This window comes from Ursus americanus, chromosome 4 (genome assembly GCF_024610735.1).
Source record: "Ursus americanus isolate L20-20 chromosome 4, mUrsAme1.1.p, whole genome shotgun sequence".
Taxonomy (NCBI): domain Eukaryota; kingdom Metazoa; phylum Chordata; class Mammalia; order Carnivora; family Ursidae; genus Ursus; species Ursus americanus.
In genome coordinates, this window is record NC_142130.1 from 31,384,951 (window position 1) to 31,406,996 (window position 22,046).

Genomic DNA, 22,046 nt, shown 5'->3' on the forward strand with positions numbered 1-22,046 from the left:
ATGATAAAAAGTGCTAAGTATTACTACTACTGAAAAATGAGAACCTCTCTTAATTAGATCTTTCTCAAATATCCAAACCTCATTAATGTTGGGAAGCTATAAACTACGGCCCAAGTCTTAGAAAATGAAGGAGAGGATTACAGAAATTCATTGGATATTAAAAGTAGATGAGCAACAAATTTAGTTTTATTCTTTCCTATCACAGGTTAAGAGAAATTAGCCTTTCTAATAGTGCCTATATACCACCATCAATAGTTTTCTTGGATCTGTTTATTGTTCTCACCATAAAAATCTCGACTATATACTTCAGTTAAAAAGACATCAAAATCAGGAACATAAAATAATAACTGAGACTCTTGAAATGACAGTAGCTATTTACCTTTCTCTGTGCCTGAGAATATAGAGATGATTTTATTCCTGGGCTTTTTTTCCTCTGGAACAGAGGGCAAAGGTTTCAAACTGTGATTGGCTGACAAAGGGTCTTTGCCTCCGGTGCTAAAAATGGTACTGCTCATTCGCACGGGAGGCGCTGGAGGCTTGTCTTCCAGTTCTCCGTTATCAGACATGGTTCGGAATTATGATATGGCCTGAAATAGATAGGCAAATCATACAGTTAATAACAAGGTAAAAAACAGTACAGATAAGCACAAACAGTAATAATTATCCTCTTTCCAACTCTGAATTAGAAAAGGTTATCCATTTAGAGTGAAATCTGCAAAATTTGTAAAACACAGTAAGAGAGGGCTGTTATTGGTTATTAACATAGGTAATCTCCCCTAACAAAATTGGTAAATGGTTAGCTGAAGGAATGTTTGAAAAGCCAAGTCTAGTTAAGAGGAGTGTGGTAAGTTTTGGGAAAGCATGATGGTACTAACTATCAAAAGATATTCACCTAGTCAATTCTAAGAGTATGTATTCCAATGAAAAGACAGACAACATGGAGTCTTCAAAAAAAAAAAAAATTCTGCAGAGGAAGACTGTGCTCTGATCAATCAATCGAAAGATAGGTCTCTGATAGGTCCATTTCTAGAGCAGAGATAGAAAACTTGCTATTAAATATATCAACCAACACCACTCCCCATGAAGAATCTGACTCCATGATCACTAGCCTTGTGATTACAACTTAGCCTTCATATAAACTTTCCTAAAGGATGAGAATGTGCCACTGATGCAATATTTGGTTTCTCTGAAAATCTGACATTCTAACTACATGTGTTAGTCCCTTGCAAGCTTTGCAAGACAGTACCACAGAATTTGACCCATCTGGGAACACTGACAAAAGTAAATTCAGAGTTTGGCCGAAAACCAGAGCATGGCCAAATCCCAAGATTCTGTCATCCTACGATGCCCTATCCAGGCAGTCAAGTAACCCCTCTTAATCCACATGACTAATTCAGCGGAAGCTTCCACTCTGTTTGTATATATATTAATATTATATAAACCTTATTTACACATATACTTAGATAGATAGATGGCCTTTAAAAACAGTAGATTATACAAATTTAAAGTCAGTAGTAAAGGAAGAGGATGCTTAACTTCCAGGTGAGTTTTTTTTCCCCTAGATGAGTTCTGATACAAAAGTACACATTAGGAAACAACACATTTCCCCAGTATACAAGATTTTGATTGGTAATTAGATCCTGATTTGATTATAGTTATTTAATACATGTAAGTGAACAAAACTTTATATGTACAATGAAAGGAATGCCAATGATATTTAGGTAAAATTAAAAATAAATTTTATTTTTTATTTAGATTGAATGTTAGTACCTGAAGAAAAGTAGGTATCATTTGAGAAAAATTGAGGAATGAAGAGATTATTGTACCTAACTCCACTTCAAATCTTACAGCTTTTGTTTTCCCTGATAAGAGTATGTGTCACTAGAACCACTGTATATTTTATCTGCCATAATGACAGTTATTTTTCAGCCTACAAAAGAGGAAGGAGAAGGTAAAGGGGGAAAATAAACTTTTCTGGGGAGAGCTAGCTAGAGAAGGGCTGGGAGAAGACAGTAAAAAAAAGATCTCCTATCTGTGTGTGAGCAAGACTGCCTGAAGTGAAATTACTATTGGTTGTCAAGAGAAGAAATGGGGGTGGAATCTAAGAATGTGATGCAAATGACATAGTCAGATGATTCTTCGAAACCAGATGGTCACATCATGGGCGGGGTTTGTTTTGCTTTGGAGTGAGATGCAACTGGTTGTTCTTAAGTGTGGGCTGTAAGGCGTGCCTCACCAGAGAGGACTTATCCATTACTACAAATGGAAGAAAGATAAAGCTTAGTAACACTATTTGGAGGATTACTTGAGAGCATGATAAATCAAGACAGATGTTTATTTCTTATGTAACCATAACATGACAAAACAGATTGACCCTACAGCAGCTCACTTTCATCTTAATCACCGGTTACAACAAATACAGCATGCTCAGATTTTGGTCACACTGTGAATGCTCCATATTTATGCATATTAAATTTAAAAATCAGGGTAATATGGGATGTCCAGTGGCATAGTTAGTTAAGCAGCTGACTCTTGGTTTCGGCTCAGGTGGTAATCTCAGGGTCGTGAGATCAAGCCCTGCATCTGGCTCTGCATTCAGCACCGAGTCTGCTTCAGATTCTCTCTCCCTTTCCCTCACCCCCTCCCATTCATGCTCATGTGCTCATGTATACTCTCTCTTTCCTTCTGTCTCCCAAATAAATCTTTTTTTTTTTAAAAATCAGGGTAATACAACAAAATTTCAAAATACATTTGCATCCATTCAAAGAAAGAAATGCACGAAAATATTAGCAGTGGTTATCTGTGGCTAACAAGTAATTTTTAGCTTGATTATAATAATCACAGCTGTGGTTAAAAAATCAATATAAAACAGGGCACAAGAAGGGCATGTGGGTGGCACAGTCAGCTGAGAGTCTGAATTTTTGTTTCGGCTCAGGTCGTGGGTCTGTGAGGTCCAGTTGCAATGTCCGGCTCCACGCTCAGCACGGACTCTCCTTGGGATTCGCTCTCTCTCCCTCTCCCACTGCCCCTCCCACTCATGCTCACACACACTCTCTCTCTTAAAAATAAAATAAACAAATCTTTAAAAACAGCACAATAATTACTTACTCTAAACTGACTACAAATTCTATCCTTAAGGCTGGCTCACAGATGGAACATGACTAGAAACTGCCGGTACACCTTCAGCTGCGTACTGTCCAATGTTGGGATTAAGAGCGTGGGTTGTGGAATCAGATTCCCTTGGTTTGAATCCTGGTTCCACCACTTACTTCAATGTGTGACCTGGGGCGAATTACTTAACTGTACCTCAGGGCTCCTTGAAGAAATAGCTGGTTTATTTCTGATGGAAATCTACAGTGCCACTTGGGTTTCAGATGTGAACATTCTGTGTAAATCGTTGTTTGGGTGGATGATGATAAAGACGACGCTACCAATGAAACAGAAAATCAACCAGATGTTAAGACCGATCGTCATGACCACTCTGGAAGGCCCTGCCATACGTACGTCATAGAGACCATGTTCATTGAATCCAGTGCCAATGCCCCATTTTTATGCCTGTGACTCAACAAAGGTCTTTCCAGTTTATAGAAGCAGTTTGGGATTTGTATTTACAACATCTTTGAGGGTTACCTGCGCGTCCATTGCTGGCAACGGACTTTGTCATTAAAACCTGACTCCTAGGTTAAGGGAGCTACACTGCGGTTTATTCTTTACTTACTTGGATAAACTAACTTGTAATAGAAATACACTTTGGTTAATTCTGAAGTGTGTCATTTTTAAGCAAAATAATCCTAAAAGCAATATGGAATTGTGATTTATTAGTTAATTTTAAATTAAAATGTTCAGATCTTGTTAAAGAAAAATTATATCTGAATCAAGATTCATGTTTTTTTAATGACTGCCTTTTGTATTCACCCTTTTTGTCATCACTTCAGAATGAAAATTCCCATTGAAAACTAAAAGTTACCTTAGTCCTCTTGTGTTATTAGAACAATATTACTCTAGTACTTATTTATTGTATTTCAGACTCTCTGGTGGTCTTCAGGTTTCCTTCTCCTCTTGTTCCTTTTGCTGCTTTTAGGGACAGTTCAAACTGGGAAACCACGAAAATATGGAGTATTTTCTCCTACCTGAGAATAGTAAACAGGTAGAGTAGTTGTGATAGTGTAAGAAACCGAAGCTAACACAACTGTGTTTTCACGTGTTGAGTGCCTGGCGCATAGTATAAATTCTCTTCCCTTCCACACATAAATATTGAGCTGCTTAAAATGTATCTAGTTACCACCAGTCCTAAATGAACCTGTGCCTTTAATAAGCAATTTAAAACTACCTATGAGTATTTCTTTGTAGGGTTCACATGAATACATGTCTGTTTATATATCCTGTATTCTAGCCAGAACAATTTTAGATCTAATTGAGCTGTAGGTATAGTTAGAAAAAATGGGTGCTTAAAGAACTTGCATCAGTGTTTTAATCTAAAACTTTAAAATATAATGAGATCCATACCCAGTGACATGTCAAAAAACCATGGTAGAATTAGAGCTAAAATCCAGATTCATACTCCTTTTGGGTTTCCACTATAAGTGGAATTTCATAGTTCTATAAAATGAAGATTGTCTTCCTTGTTTCCATTGCTTCCACAATAGATAAGCTAGACAATTAAAATCCATTTCCCCACAGTGTGTGTGTGTGTGTGTGTGTGTGTGTGTAAGAAAGGGGAAAAATGCGCGCGCGCGCGCACACACACACACACACATTTGTTTAATCACTCAACACATTTATTGACCACTATGGCAAAGGCACTGTGGTAGATATTGTGGGATTTACCAGGGAATATCAAGTACTGGCCTGGCCTTGAGAGAGCTGAAGTCCTTTTCACTCACCATTCTAGAATGTTGCTAAATGAAAGGGAAAAAGAAATGTATGATTGTGTCAAACACATTTTCATCCTGTATTAAGAAAAGCAAGGAATTATATTTGGAATTCGACATCTTTGGTAGGAATGTGTTGCCTTTCCCCCCCCCCTTATTTTGGTAGATAGAAATGGAATTAAGTGAAAGTAGTTTGTCTTTTCTGTTTTGTCTTCAAATTTTATATTGACTTTAATTTTTAATTTAATCCCATTCGATTATTTAATTGTTACATTGACATTAACTGCTGTATTTGATGACTTTGTTCAATAATTTTGTTCTTTCAGGGCTAGAAATAAACTTTTTTTATGTTCATTTTCCCCTTTCCTAAACTTCAGTTCTTTCTTCAGATCAGAATAGTTTAAAAGAATAAATATAATAGGTTTTCAAGAAGTATTCTAGTATTTTTAAGGGTATTTGTTAAACGTGGCACCATTCTGAATGTATTACAGAACTCCAAATTAGAGAAGTTTCTAGGAATGTATGGGCAGCATGACCCTCTCCTCTTCTAAATCAGGGTTAGAATACATTTCTTACAAATGTTCTGGCTGTCAGACCAGGGAAACACTTCTGATCTGTTTGAATACCTCCAGTAACTAGGCCTGAAATTCTAATGCTGACCTCACTGAGATAATAAGAATCTTACCAGCATTGCTGTGTTAAATATACCAAGAGATATTTAAAAGTGTAAACACTTTAGGGCATCATGTCATTATATGCATTTCTTTCTTCCTTTTTTTTTTTTTTTTTGAGGTTTATTTTAGAGAGAGAGTACATGCACACTGGGGGGGCAGTGGGGAGAGTAGAAAGGCAGAGAGGGAGAGAAGGAATCTTAAGCAGGCGCCATGCCCAGCACAGAACCCAGTGCGGAGCTTGATCTCACAAACCTGAGATGATGACCTGAGCTGAAAGCAAAAGTCCTATGCTTAACCCAGACACCCCATTATATGCATTTCATATGGAATGTTGGATACCCTAACTTGGAGAACAGCTGCAATATAGAGTTCGCTCTCAAAAACCAAAATTATACATTTTTAGCAGTGAGTGGGGTGTAAGTAATGATTGCTTAAAGTATATTTGTTACACTATAAAGTTGTTTATGCTATTCTAACATTTGTGTCTTTAATTGTAACAAATGTTTAAAACATCTGCCTAAGAAAAGTTCAGAAATGCTTGAATGACTTAAAAAGCACTATTTGTAGGAGTTTAAGGCATGTTTCACTACTTATTTGATACCTGGTATTTGTGGCTTTCTTTTTTTTTTTTAACTCGGGAGATTTTTTTTATGCCAAATTGTTTAACAGGTTTTATCTTTCAAAAAAGGAGAACAATGAAGGGAAATGTCTTTTCAGGCCTAGTTATTTTAGGTTTTTAGCCAAAGTAGTGTACGTAGATTAAAAATCGAAATAAAAGGGGCGCCTGGGTGGCTCAGCCATTAAGCGTCTGCCTTTGGCTTGGGTCATGATCCCAGGGTCCTGGGATCAAGCTCCGCATCGGGCTCCCTGCTGGGCAGGAAGCCTGCTTCTCCCTCTCATACTCTCCTTGCCTGTGTTCCCTCTCTCGCCATCTCTCTCTGTAAAATAAATAAATAAAATCTTAAAAAGAAAATCCAAATAAAAGCACCCTCGAAGTACATTCTTAAGTAAAACAAGCCTTTTTTAAAACAAAAAACAAAAACCTACAAGTGGGGCAGGGGGCACCTGGATGGCTCAGTGGGTTAAATGGCTGCCTTCAGCTTGTGTCAGGATGTCAGGGTCCTGGGACTGAGCCCCACATCGGGCTCCCTGCTCAGCAGGGAGTCTGCTTCTCCCTCTCCCTCAGCCTCTCCGCTAGCTCATGTTAAGTAAATAAATAAAATCTTTTTCAAAAACAAAAACCTACAAGTGGGGGCACGTGGGTGGCCCAGTTGTTTAGCGTCTGACTCCTGATTTCAGCTCAGGTCATGATCTCAGGGTTGTGGGACTGAGCCCCACATGGATCTCTGCACAAGGCATGGAGCCTGCTTAAAAGTCTCTCTCTTCCTCGCCCTCTGCCCCACCCCCCAAAAAACAAAACAAAACAAAACAAAACAAAACCAAACCCTAGAAGTGCAGGGCCACTACCTTGGTATCTGTTAAAGCACAGGCAGTTGTACCTACTACTGCTTTTGTACCAGCAATGAAAATTTCAACAGTATGAAAAGCAAAGAAAATCTTAGTAATACAAAAATAGGTTTTGACCTCATAGACCCCAACAGTACCATAGACCACACTTTGAGAACTGCTGCTTTAAAATATATCCCAGCTCTATACTTCACCCTCTTACCCCCAATTTTAATGTACTATTTGGGTGGCAGAAGACTCCTATTTATTCATCCTATACTGCCCACATTTTAAACATAGGAAACAGTAATACATGGCTAGATTTCCAAGCTAGGGTATATAAACCTATGAAACCTTTAACATGGTTAAACATGGTTGGAAATCTATATACATGCAATGGTATTTACTATACTATTTTTTTGTAACAAAAATCAGAAAGATCAGTAGGCTTTCCTGTGTTAGCCAGAGAGACTAATTGCCGTTTGTATGGGAAAACCCCACAAAATTCTAGGCAAAGAACACTAGATGGCAACTTTCTGAATATGCCTTTCCTTATACTTTGGTTATCCAAAAAAATTCCTTTACTGCTCTATTTTAATATACTGCACAGCAGCTTTTTAATTTGCTGTACAAATTCAGTCCAACAGAACTAAAGGGGAATATATTATTTGTCTGTTTCAGAATATTCTTCTTGGTGACTGTACATTATAGATAAAGCTGAATTAGCTGTCTCAAGCAAACCCCAATTAACATGATGTACCCTGGAGGCAACACATGTCTAAATAAAGCCCAAATTTAACATTAAACATATGGGTCACAGATGTCCTTAATGAAATTACTCAAGATGACAAATACAATACCAACAATTCTAAGTAACAGGCCTCATAAATGATTAGATCTTAGTAATTATACGCATGATCCTTGATACTCTGACACCTGCTTAGCTGAGGATGACGTCATTACTTCATTTCAGGATTTCTCTAAGTAGTTATCTACGTCTTCAAGCTGCTGTTCAGAGGAAGAGGATAAAAGCTCTAACTAGCTTCCTGATGAGTTTCTAGCATTCAGGTTTTTGCTTAGAGCTACCCATAACCAACAGACTGGGGACTAAACTGATATTTGGGACATTTACTACTGAATCAATCTGATATCATATAAATGCACAACATAAACATATGCCTACGCTGCCCAAAGACACCAAAGAATTTTCTGGCCTAAATCATCTTTGTGTTGTGTATATATTTCTCCATTTTTAAATTTTCTTCATCCTTTTCTCTATCTAACCAAATCTTTCAATGCTCAGCAATAATTATTTCCTATATAAGGTCATTTCTATCTCTCTTCAAAATGATTCTTTGGTTCCTCTGAACAAGACCGAAACCTCACAAAAAACAAAACAAAACAAAAACCACACACCTCACGTCCTCAGAATACAAGTTACACAGGAAGATAAATTCAGACAGTAGTAAAGTTGGATTAGAATTTATCTGGTCCATGGGGCACCTGGGTGGCTCAGTTGTTAAGCATCTGCCTTTGGCTCAGGGCGTGATCCCAGCCCCCATCAGGCTCCTCCACTGGGAGCCTGCTTCTTCCTCTCCCACTCCCCCTGCTTGTGTTCCCTCTCTCGCTGGCTGTCTCTCTCTCCCTCTGTCAAACAAATAAATAAAATCTTAAAAAAAAAAAAAAAGTTTAAAAAAAATGAATTTATCTGGTCCATCTTTCCTATTTGATATGACAAGGACCTGACACCCCAAAGAATAAGCAGTTTCCCTAAAGTCACACAAATCTAATTACTAACAAAACTAAGACCAGAATTCAAGGTCTAGTAACAACTCTTAATCTCATGCTGTTTTTCTTAATCATGTTAGTAGACTGGACGACTCTGTTGTGGGGGGGGCGCTGGCTCAGACAGTAGAGCATGTGGCTCTTGATCTCAGGGTTCTATGTTCAAGCCCCACATTGGGTATAGAGATAAAATTCAAATGTTAAAAACAAACTACACACACACACACACACGCACACACGTGTGTGTGTGCGCGTGTGTATAACCACTCTGGCAATGAATTATAACTGTGCATCATTTATTATTTTAGGTGCCTTTCCTACTCAAGACTTCAAGCAATTGAAAGGCAGGAATTATACCACCACCACTATTACTATTGTATATCGTACTATCTACTACTATTATTATACACTGTACTATCGCCTTTAATGCTTAATACAGATCCTTGCATGTATTAAGACAATAGTATTCACTGATTTATGGTACTATACTCTGTTGCCAGATGAAATATTATTCTTCCTAAATTTATTAGTTCTCTATCAAACAGCATTTCACTAGATAACATACAAACTACCCAATATCAACAAAAATATCTTTGAAAGATTTATACTTTTCCTCTAACAGCTGACTCATAGCCTTAGTCTTTGATCCTTTTCCATAAGACAGTGTTATTTTTTTGCATATTGCTTCTACTGATGGCGTCAAATGCCTAAAAAGTGCTAGATGATGATGTGATAAGGTTCTTTACATCTTATATTTTAGTCAGAAGCAATAAAGAATATAAAAACAATTCACGATAAAGTTCTGCTTCACTGTTTTGCTCCATCATTACCCAAAAATGTTTTATTAAAAAAATGGTAAGTAGTGCCTCTCTCCAAATCTGTTCAAACACTTTTTGCTACTTTTCAGTGAAAAACAAGTAGGCGAAACAAAAAGCAAGCCCAAAACACACTGTACTCTTCTAACAGGCCCATTGTTTAATTATGACACGACTCAAAGACAAACAATTCCTCAATTGTCTACTGAAGGAGACTAGGGGAAGCTAAATATACAACAGAAATGAAAAAAGGAGTGGTGTCTGGAACCAGCCAAACTAATAAAAATTACTAATTTTTTTATAATCTAACTTGGATCAACTATGATATTTCAAGTATAAATCATATATTACTGAAAAACATGACAATTTTAAAAGGCACAGCTTGCTTTATATTTTCACTTACATTTTATATAAATAACAAATGAACCTTAGTTTTTCAGTACCTTATGAATGTTAATAATACAAAAGTATTTGATAAGACTTCTAGCAATCTCTCAATAAGCTACAAGAGCTCCCAAACCACTGGCCTCTCTTCCCCTCCCACTCCAAAAAAGCCTCAAATGAGAGTGAAAGTATCAATTAAAAATATCCCAAATCACCTCAAAGGCACAACGCACACTATGGAAGGCAAGTCCACAAATTAGAAGGTAAAGAATGTTTTTATTTGGTGCCAATGGCCATAACATTAGGCCTATTTAGTAGCAAAGCCAGAAAGTAAAAGGGAAAGAGGGAAAGAGATGTAGAAAACACAACTGGGGCACCGGAGAAGAATAAAGAAGGAAAGTGGAAAGAAATGTTGCTTCAAACTCAAATAAATAAAGGAGTGGATAATGTATCAAATCTATAAAAATGCAAGGATAGACTAATTAAGATAAAAAGGATGTTTCCATTGAGCCCAAGGCAGAGTGAAATCAACAACAGAGTAAGCAATATACTAATCCAGTTATTCTTGAGGTATTTTTGATTAACTACTGAAGATCTTCAACTTCCACTGTGATGTCTGTCACAGGGGGCAGGTTTGATAAAACTGAGTCTGCCTAAATTGAAAAATCTGACAGAAGTCCCTTTCACGTAAGACTAAGACCTAAAAAGTATAGTCCGTATAAGATACAAAACTAAACCAGGAACAAATCCCTCTGGGCCTAAGGGAACAAGAAAATCTTAAATATTTTGAGTCCAGTGATACTGTGGGGTGAGGGATGAGGGTGAGGATCTCTAAGAAATCCTAACAAGAAAATGCACGTTTTTTGGTCTGAATTCATCCCACCTCTAAGGTCCCCCAAATTACCAAATAAGTATATAATTAAATATGGTCATGCTGGTGAATGGCAAAATCAAATGAAAAGAACTTTAACACAGGTCTCAAATAATACCCAAATATAAAATTCTGAGGAAAAGGAACATCTCATAGTGAAAATTCAGAAAATGAAACAAGGCACGGGGACTGAGAACTATCCAAAACAGACTGGTGAAATAGATGTGGAATGATCTGACACAGAACATCTTAAGAAGCTTGAAAAAAAAGCAAACATGAAAAAACCACCACACGATACTTTCAGTAAGAAAAAACATAATACCTGAAAATGGGAACTTGGCATTTGAAGTAAAAAGGAGTATAGATGCAGTGGAAGAAAGAATTAGTGAACTGGGAGATGTATGTATCTTTAGAAAGTCACTTTAGAAAGCAGCACAGAGACAAAGAAAATATGAAAGAAAAGTAAGATGAGTAGGTTGGATGACTTAAGATATAACTATTTGGAGTTTCAGAAGGAGAGGACAGAATGAATGAGGGACTGGTTTGCCAGATAAATTAGTAGCTGAGAAATTTATAGAATTGATGGACACAAATCCATTACATGAAGAAACCTAATAAATCAAAAGCAAGATAAAAAAGTAATTGAAGTAAAGACACATCATAGTGAAATTAAGGTAAAAAAGCAAAGAATTCTTAAAATCAGCCAAAGGAGGAAAAGGGCAATTGGACTTCAAGCTTACTTGATACCAACAGTAACAGCCAGAAGACACTGGAATATTCTCAATGTTCTGAGAGAAGGTGCCAACATACTGCAGATTCAACAACACTCTCTTTCAAGAATGAGGACAAAATAAAAATATTTTGAGACAAAGAAAATTTTCAAAAGATTAGAATTACCCTATACACTTAACCGAAGTCAGTCAAGTTGGAAATCACTAACAAAAAGATTTAACTAGAAAAATACTCCTTAAGTTTGGAAATTTTAAAACACCTCTAAAAAACTTATGGTTAAGAAAAGAGATCATAAAGGATATCAGAAAATACTTATTAGAACTGAATGAGAATGAAAAAGCTGTGTGTCAAAAATATATGTCAAAGATAAACAAAATGTGGTATAAACCTAGTGTAGAGCATGGTTATCTTTAAAAAGAAGTGAAATTTGATATGTCCTCTAATAATGATGAACTTTGAAAACATTAAGTAGAATGAGCCAAATACAAAAGGATAAATACTGTATAATTTCAATTTCAATTCCATGAGGCATCTAGAGTGGTCAAATTATTCAAAGAGACCGAAGATTAGAAATCACAGGGCCTGATGGTACAGTGAAGTGGGGATTTATTATTTAATGGGTAGAGAGTTCCTGTTTGGAAAGATAAAAAAAGTTTTGAAAGTGGCAAATTTTATGTTATATGTATTTTACTACACATACACAAACTTGCAGGATGTGATTAAAGCACTTAAGGACACTTCCAGTTCTTAAGTTTTACTTTAAAAAAGAACTAAAAATTAATGAGTTAAGCATCTAGCCTAAGAAGCAAAACAAAAATAAACAACAAAGTAAACCCAAAGAAGTAGGAAGAAAATAATTCAGATAAAAGCTGAAATTGCTTAATAGAAGACTATTATACATACAGTGGAGATCAATAAAGCTAAAAGTTAGATCTTGGATAAAACTAGTACAATACCTCTGACAAATTTAATCAAGAAATAGAGAAAGCACAAATAAAGAAAACAAATAAAAAATAAATACAAATGAAAAGGCATTGTAGGTGTTCTGGGTGGCTCTGCTCTTGATTTCGGCTCAGGTCGTGATTTCATAATAGTGGAACTGAGCCCCTCTTCGGGCTTCACGCTCAGTGGGGAATCTGCTTGGGATTCTCTCTCCCCCTCTGCCTCTGCCCCTCACCATGCTTGTGCATGCTCTAAAATAAATAAATTAGTTAAAAAAAAAAAAGAAAAAGAAAAGGGGTTCTACTGGTATTTAGTGAACACATTTCACAGATACCAGCATTCTCCAATGTGCCAGCAAGTCCTCACAACTCTTTTTATTTTAAAGATTTTATTTAGGGGTGCCTGGGTGGCTCAGTCGGTTAAGCGCTGCCTCCAGCTCACGTCATGATCCTGGGGTCCTGGGATAGAAGTCTCACCATCAGGCTCCCTGCTCAGTGGGGAGTCTGCTTCTTCCTCTCCCTCTACTGCTCCTCCTGCTTGTGCTCTCTCTGTCAAATAAATAAATAAAATCTTTAAAAAATAAATTAAGATTTTATTTATTAGAGAGCGAGAGAAAGAGCACAAACTGGGGGAGGGGCAAGGGGACAGAGAGAAGCAGGCTCCCTGCTGAGCAGGAGTGCCATGTGGGGCTGGATCCCAGGACCGTGGGATCATGACCTGAGCCGAAGGCAGATGCTTAATCTGACTGAGCCACCAGGCACACCATCACAACTCTTTTCTATAATTATTTTTATTTTTATATTTTAATTTATTTTTTAAGTAGGCTCCAACCCAGTGTGGAGCCCACCGCAGTGCCTGAACACACAACCCTGAGATCAAGACCTGAGCTGAAATCAAGAATTAGTTGCTTAACCAACTGAGCCACCCAGGCACCCCACATCTTCAGAACTCTCGAATGTCCCACCATGCACTGATTTATAGTTAAAAAAAGTTTTATATGTATACATATATATATGTGTATTTATATAATTATCTGAACCTAGAGCACAGTTCTATTTTGCATATAAAATATTTTTTACACAGTTTTAACACACACTGAATTTTCCAGCTATGCAACCACTATGAAACCAAGAGAAGCCTGGAATTTGTCTTACTCAGTTCACTTTTACTGAGAAGTTCTTGTTATTTACCATTTGGAATATCGTATCACTTAAAGCAACATGCTCATGCTGGTGGAGTTACCAATAGCAGTGCATCTGCAGGAGACTGCATTAAGGCCAAGCCTGTAATACCTGTAAAAGCAAAAGATGGAAGCATCTCAAATCGCAATAAGCAGGAGACTGGTTGAATTAGCTATGATGTACCCCCCACTCAAGCACTATGAAGCTGTAAAAATGAATGTGGAAATCAATCTATCCCATGGAGTGATCTCAGGGTATACTACTAATGAAAATGCAAGATGGGAGAAAAATATATGTATGGTATGCTACCATTTATCTAAGTGGAAAGGAAAGGCATTTCAACACACAGACATGCACACATACACGCACAAGCTTATTATTTTTTTAATAGAAGGAGAAACCATAATTTTTTCAATGGTTACTTTGGGGAATGGAACAAAATGGAGGAGACTGAATTGAAAGTGAGACTTCTCTGAATGTATCTTGCTTTGTATATTTGATTTTGGAACTTTGGAAGTTACATATAATCACAAGCAAAAGTAGAATGAGTAATATTACTTGAAATAAATATCAGAGAAACCCAATCTCAATCCACTGGCCACTAAAAATATGCTTGGGCACCGAGTTCCCTCCTTAATACTCATCACCCATCTAGCCCATTGCCCACCCACCTCCCTCCATCAACCCTCAGTTTGTTCTCAATCATTAAGTCTCTCTCTTTTTTTTTTAAGATTTTATTTATTTATTCGACAGAGATAGAGACAGCCAGCGAGAGAGGAAACACAAGCAGGGGGAGTGGGAGAGGAAGAAGCAGGTTCATAGTGGAGGAGCCTGATGTGGGGCTCGATCCCATAACGCCGGGATCACGCCCTGAGCCGAAGGCAGATGCCTAACCGCTGTGCCACCCAGGCGCCCCTCAATCATTAAGTCTCTTACAGTTTGTTTCCCTCTCTCTCTCTTTTCCCCCCTATGTTCATCTGTTTTGTTTCTTAAATTTCACACGAGTGAAATCATATGGTATTTATCTTTTTCTGACTTATTTTGCTTAGCATAATATACTCTAGCTCCATTCACATCATTGCAAATGGCAAGATTTCATTTTTGATGGCTAAGTAATATTCCATTGCCTGCGTGCATGCGTGTGTGATGCGTGTGCGTGCGTGTGTGTGTGTGTGTGTGTGTGTGTACACACCACATCTTCTTTATCCATTCATCAGTCAGTGGACTTTTAGGCTCCTTCCATTGTTTGGCTATTGTTGATAATGTCACTATAAACATCAGGGTGCATGTGCCCTTCAAATCTGTATTTTTGTATCCTTTGGGTAAATACCTAGTAGTGCAATTGTTAGATCATAGGGTAGTTCTATTTTTAACTTTTTGAGGAACCTCCACTGTTTTCTAGAGGGGCTGCACCAGTTTGCATGCCCACCAATAGTGCAAGAGGGTTCCCCCCTTTCTCTGAAACCTCACCAACACCTGTTGTTTCTTGTGTTGTTAATTATAGCCATTCTGACAGGTGTGAGGTGTTAGCTCAAAAACAACAAATTATTAAGATAAACACAAATCAAGCAAATTTTGCAAGATACAGCAGAATATACAAAACTCAACTGCATTTCTGTATACTAAACAAAATGAAATTGGAAGGGGAAAAGATACCATTTTTAACATAAGAAAAACATGAAGTTCCTACAACAGAAGTTCCCAAACCTTCTCAATTCATGGGCCCTTGCTATTCTAAGTAATTATTCACAATGCTAACAGAAATTCCTAACAGTTTCACTTATTTAGTAGTTAGGTCCAAACAACTTTATTAGTATTTATGTCCTAAAAACTTAGTAGTTATTAAAAAAAAGCAATACACACAAACTGAAGATTTTTTTTATTTCTTTCTCAATCACTTACAAACTGGAAACATGCACGTGATGGGCACTACATAATACAAGACCTCAGGCATTGCCCACCCTCATTTTCTGTTCCACATTGATTTCTGTACTTTTAATCACAGCAGCTGCTCCACAAAGATGGACATTACGAAATGTACCACAACTTAATGTTGAAACTGTGGAACTCCCTAGAGCTGCAAGTCCACATGGTGTTCAATAGATGCCGATCACTGACTCCCTCTAAAATGTAAAATCCCACAGTGCCTCTCAGCTCAGGGGGGTATCCCAGGGTACACTGGCACAGTTTGGGAACCATGGAATGAGAATCTTTATACAGGAGGAAAACAGATTCAAAGATATTAAGGAGAATTTAATAAATGGAGAGATACTAGTGTTCAGGAATTTAAGACTCAAAATTGGGCCCCTGGGTGGCTTAGCTGGCTAAGCGGCTGGCTTTAGCTTGGGTCATGATCCCAGAGTCCTGGGTTTGAGCCCTACACTGGGCTCCTTGCTCAACAGGGAGCCTGCTTCTCCCTCTGCCTGTCACTCCCCCTGCTTGTGCTTGTTCTCTCCTCACTTCCGTGTCAAATACATAAAATCTTAAAAAAAAAAAAAAGTAAACAAAAAAGAAAAAAATTTTAAACGACTCAAAATTATATAAATGCCAAATTTTTTTCAAATTAATCTAGATTCAAAGTAATCTTAATCAAAATCCCAAACGGGTTTTATGAAAAATTGGACAGCTAATTCTAAAATCTATATGGAAGAGCGAAGGCCCAGGAAGAGCAAAGACATTCCTGAAACAGAATAATGTAGAAAGACCCTGATAGGAACGTTTTTTATCTAAGAGGTTGGATCCTCTACTAGATTCAACTTTTCCGATCCTTTCAGCCTCACCTATCTCTTATTCAAGCTGCTACTCCACCTACCAGCTCTATATTGGATGTGGCCAACTTTTAAATGCAGGCACAATACGACAATGCCTCACTTCATTCCTGAGCTGCACACCCTACCCCAACAAGTGCAACCTGATAGTGCAGGGGAGTTAACTGTGGGGTGAACCTGTGACCAATGTGATGAGAACAGATCCCATCTCATTAAATAGATCCTTTTTCTTATCCCCTGTTGGATGATCCTGAGACTGACTTCCTGTAACTTCCTGAGAGGCAATACAAGGGGATTGAGCCATCAGTTCCACTTCCATATAGGCTACCACTACAGGAGTACTCCACTCCTCCTTCCCCATACTTCTGCTCCTTGAAATGTACTTCCTAATAATGAAAAGATACATAAGCCTTCCGCCTCAAGCTCTGCCTTCTGGAGAACGCAGGTGAAGACCCCTACCTTATACCAAAAAAATCTTTAGATGAATTAAAGATTTAATGTGAAAGGCAAAATTCTAACTTTTAGAAGATTATATAGAAGGGTTTCTTTACGTAGAGAGAGTATATGGCTCTAAAGGAAAAGACTGATAAATAGGACTACATTCTATACCATAAAATAAAAAGATATGCTGCAAACCAAGGAGATAATCTGCAACAAAAGTAGCTGACAAAAAATTGTATTCAGAACATATAAAGAATTTCTATAAAGAAATAAGTAAAAGACATACAATCCAATTAATAATGAGCAAGTGATGGGAATGGCATTTCATAGAAGACAACAAAGTGAATAAATACATGAGAACATGCCCAACCTCATAAAAAATTGTGGAAATATAAAGTTAAGGCCATTATCAGATACCATTTTTACAGCTTCTAGATTGGCAAAAATTAAGAAGGCTGACCAAAATTACATATTATCAAGGATGTAGAGCAAAGAGAATTTCCCTAACTGCTAGCAGAGTGCAAAGTAGCAAAACTACTTCAGAAAACAACTTGGTATTAGCTTGTAAAGTAGACCGTCTGTCTTTACATTCTGTAACTCAGCAATTTTATTGCTGGATATAAATCCAAGAAACTCTCACAGATGTGCAAATTATAAGAATATTTATAGTAGCACTGTCATACCAGTAGAAGTCCGAAACAACCCCTTATCAGACCAGGCTATGCACTGGTAACAAACCTATCCCAAAATCTGAATGTTTTGACACAATGAAGGTTTATTTCTAGTGGACACTAAACCTGAGGAACTTAGTTCTTCTCCTTAAGACGATTTATGGATCTAGGTTGCTGCGATCCTAGAGTTCCATTATCTTAATAGGTCGCCACCAAAATGGGAGAGAGAGACTGAGGGGGCATGTGGGCTTTAACTGTCTCAGTCCACAAGTGACATAGCTCACTTCCTACCTCATGGTTCAACAGAACCTGCCACATACAAGGCAATCCATAAATATCTGTTCAATGAATGCATGAGTACGAAAGGGGAAGAGATCACTTCTATCACTTCAAAATGATTTGAGAAAGAGCATGACTTTAACTTGAAAAATAACATAAAGGATAGTTTGCACAGATAAAAAATAGGGAAAGAATATTCCAGGTACTACTATAGATGCCAAAGAGCCAGCAGGCTTCAATTCACAGAGCTACTCTGAATGATTCCGAGTGGCTGGCGGTCACGTCTTCCTGTACACTGTGATGAGAATTCTGAGGCTGCATTCCTCTTATGGGAGGGTACAAAATAAAATAATCCAGCAAAGACAGAAAGGCAAAAAATCTTTCCTTGCTTTAAGAAAAATGTTTTTTGAAAAGTGAGCTAAGTTAAAAAATATATATTTCGGAGTGCCTGGGTGGCTCAGTCAATTAAGCGTCTGCCTTTGGCTCAGGTCATGATCCTAGGATCCTGGGATGGAGCCTCACGGCAGGCTCCCTGCTCAGTGGGGGGTCTGCTTCTCCTCTCTCTCTGCCCCTCTCCTTTGCTCATGCTCTCTCTCTCTCTCAAATAAATAAAATCTTAAAAAAATATATATACACACATATATATGTATATATATTCCTAAGCATATCAAATGGCATGCAGAGGTTTAAAAAAACCAATCACTTAAGGGGCACCTGGCTTGCTCAGTCAGTAGAGCACATAACTCTTAATCTTGGGGTCCTGAGTTCAAGACCCATATTGGACGTGGAGCCTACGTAAAATCAAAAACATCAAAAAACTGAACACTAAAAAGTTTTCCTTTAACACCACTTCCCTCTCGCTTAACCCCAGCTAGACTAAATAGCTAATGACAATTATGCCTTATTAATCTTTGTACTCCTAGCACACAGTATAGAGTCTGGCACACTGTATGCATTCAACAGATGCATACTAAAATGAACCAAGATTAGGCGTGTGATAAGGTTATAAAACAGACATCACTGAGGGATATGCATCTTTATTTTAAATTTTTTTAGTACTCTCTATGCTCAATATGAGGCTTGAACTCACAACCCGCAGATAAAGTGTCACATGCTCCACCAACTGAGCCGGCCAGGTGCCCCAGGATATGCATTTTTAAAAGATACCTTAAAAAAAGAAATGAATCTCAATCAAATTTTTGTAATTACATTAGTGATACAAAAAAATTTTCAAAACATTTCAAATTAAGATATTTGGGGAAAACAGAAACTATCATGTAGAGAGGCTGACCCTCAATGGGAAGTTGCTCCTAAAGTCATCTTCAAATTACTTGTTTTCTTTCAAACTGGTTTCCTTACATTCTCTAAACTGTGCTATCCAATATGGGTAGACATACTGGCCATGTGTGGCTATTTAAATTTAATTAAAATGCAATAAAATTCAGATACTTAGGCACACTAGCCATATTTCAAGTGCTCAGCAGTCACACGTGGCTAGTGGCTGCCATATTGGACAGCACAGATATGGAACATTTCCATCATGGCAACGAGTTCAGGTTGAACAGCACTATTCTTTTTTTTTTTTTAAGCTATATTTATGTACTTGAGAGAGAGAATGAGCTTACACAAGCATGAGCAGGGGGAGGGGAAAGGGCAGAGGGACAAGCAGACTCCCCACGGAGCAGGAAGCCCAACATGAGGCTCCATCCCAGTATCCCGAGATCACGACCTGAGCTGACGTCAGACGCTTTATCGATCGAGCCACCCAGACACTCCAAATCCAGCACTACTCTAAACCTTTCCATATAACTACTCATACATAATGAGAGGAAGAGTGGTTATTTTTAAGTTGGATATTTCTAAGTCAAAGATCATATCTAAAAGGTTTAAAAACTATACTTATATTAATAAGTTTTAATATTTTTCTTAAATTTGTCAAAAATGGAAAGCAAACAATTCACTTCTGCACCAACCTGATTAAAAGGTTGATAAGTCAATAAGAACTAGTCTAGATTTAGTAGTATAGGATATTTCTCTGAAAATGGGCCTCACACTATGTAGCCTGACCATTTATATGAGCCTAGTCATGGGTTAACACCCAAGAACTTTGTTTTCATTTTCTAGAATTACTGTCCAACTTTTAAAGTATAAAAGCCAATAATCAGTAATATGGTATTATTAAAGTCTTTCTCTTTCATGAGAATCCTTCAGTCTTTGATATCTGGGTGGGGGGATTAATTCCTACACCTCAACAAGGGCAAAATATAGTTTTCAATTTGTTTTCCCAGATCAAGTCTGCTAGAACCCTGTTCCTAAAAGGCGCATTCATACGACAATATTTGGGCGAAGAGGACTAAACCATGATGACTTCTAAGATGCAACATTCCGTCAACGTGATTACATTGTGATTACAATGTGACTACCTTCCTAACAGTCACTTAAAGAGCACCAAAATGATGTTTAGTGATTGTCTATTTGACAAACTTCGTTACGTTACATAAATACATCAAAATAAGAAGTTTCTGCACAGCAAAAGGAAACAAACAACAAAACTAAAAGACAATAAAGACAACCTACTGAATGGAAGAAGATATTTGTAAATGATATAATTGATAAAGGGTTAGTATCCAAAATATATAAAGAACTTACAGAGTTCAACACCCAAAACCAAATAATCCAATTAAAAAATGAGAAGACGTTCCCCCTGCTTGTGCTCGCATGCGTGCTCTCTCTGACAAAGAAATAGAATCTTTAAAAAAAAAAAAAATCAGACAATATGAACAGAGATTTCTCCAAAGAATACTTACAGATGACCAACAGACACATGAAAAGATGCTCAACATCACTAATCACCAGCGAAATGCAAATCAAAACCATGAGATCTCATCATCTCACACATTGTCAGAAGGAGAAAATAAAAAACACAAGAAACAACAATTATTGGAAAGGATGTGGAGAAAAAGGAACCCTCATGTACTATTGGTGGGAATGCAAACTGGTATAGCCACTGTGAAAACAGTAAAGAAATTCCTTGAAAAACTAAAAACAGAATTACCATATGATCCAGCAATTCTTCTACTGGATATTTACCCAAAAAAATTAAAAAGCACTAACTCAAAAAGATATATGCACCCCTACGTTTACTGCAGCATTATTTACAATAGCCAAATTACAGAAACAATCCAAGTGTTTATCAATAGATAAATGGATGAAGATGCGGTATATAAATACAATGGAATATTACCCAGTCATAAAAAAGAATGAATTCTTGCCATTTGTAACAACATGGATCAATCTAGAGGGTATAAAGTTATGTGAAATAAGTCAAAGTCAGAGAAAGACAAATACCATATGACTATACTCATAATGGAATTTAAGAAACAAGACAAATGAACAATAATAAAAAAGAGGTAAACAAAAATACAGACTCTTAAATACAGAGAAAAAAATCGATGGTTACCAGAGGGGACACGGGTGGGGGGATGGATGAAATAAGTGAAGGGGATTAAGAGTACACTTACTATGATAAGCACTGAGTAATGCACAGAACTGTTGAATCACTATACTGTATACCTGAAACTAATATAACACTGTATGTTAATCATACTGAAAATTTAAAAATAATAAAACAAATATAATAATAAAACATTTAAAAAGAACTTACATAAATATATTTCACATAAACACCAAAAACAGAAAGTTCCTCAAAATGCTAGTATATATCATTTAGCATTATTATATATATATTTTTAAGATTTTATGTATTTGTCAGAGAGAGAGAGAGCACACACATGAGCACAAGCAGTGAGAGCGGCACGCAGAGGAAGAAGCAGTCTCCCTGCAGAGCAAGGAGTCCGATGCGAAAACCGATCCCTTGGACCATGACTTGAGCCAAAGGCAAGCACTGAACCGACTGAGCCACCCAGGCATCCCTAGCATTATATTTGAAAGCCAAATTTTTCTGTAAACAAATATACGAAAGAAGCAGCAAGCACCATCACAGAAAGCTTTCCCTCCCTACTATCTCCCCTACCTAGCCATATTTTATCAAATGATTAACAATGATTCTCTTTATGGGTAATAGACCTGATTGCTTTCCCTACCTTTCTACAATATACACAGGACAAAAATAACTGTCCATACTCTAATTTTTATAAAATGAACATGTACTATTTTTGTAATGAGA

At 37.2% G+C, this 22,046-nt stretch overlaps 1 protein-coding gene across 4 annotated transcripts in view; it reads right to left on the bottom strand.

Moving 5' to 3' along the window:
- Positions 1 to 22,046, bottom strand: part of PAK2 (p21 (RAC1) activated kinase 2) — an 88,945-nt gene that overhangs the window by 45,912 nt on the left and 20,987 nt on the right. For 2 of the 4 annotated variants that reach the window (XM_087861538.1, XM_045812758.2), the window contains one exon: positions 380 to 587. In XM_087861538.1, coding sequence (XP_087717664.1) covers positions 380 to 566 — 187 coding nt within the window. In that variant the 5' untranslated portion in view covers positions 567 to 587. Of the gene's footprint in view, positions 1 to 379; positions 588 to 13,710; positions 13,813 to 18,950; positions 19,028 to 22,046 lie in introns of those variants that run through there. The other 2 variants (XM_087861537.1, XM_045812759.2) reach the window with 2 other exon arrangements.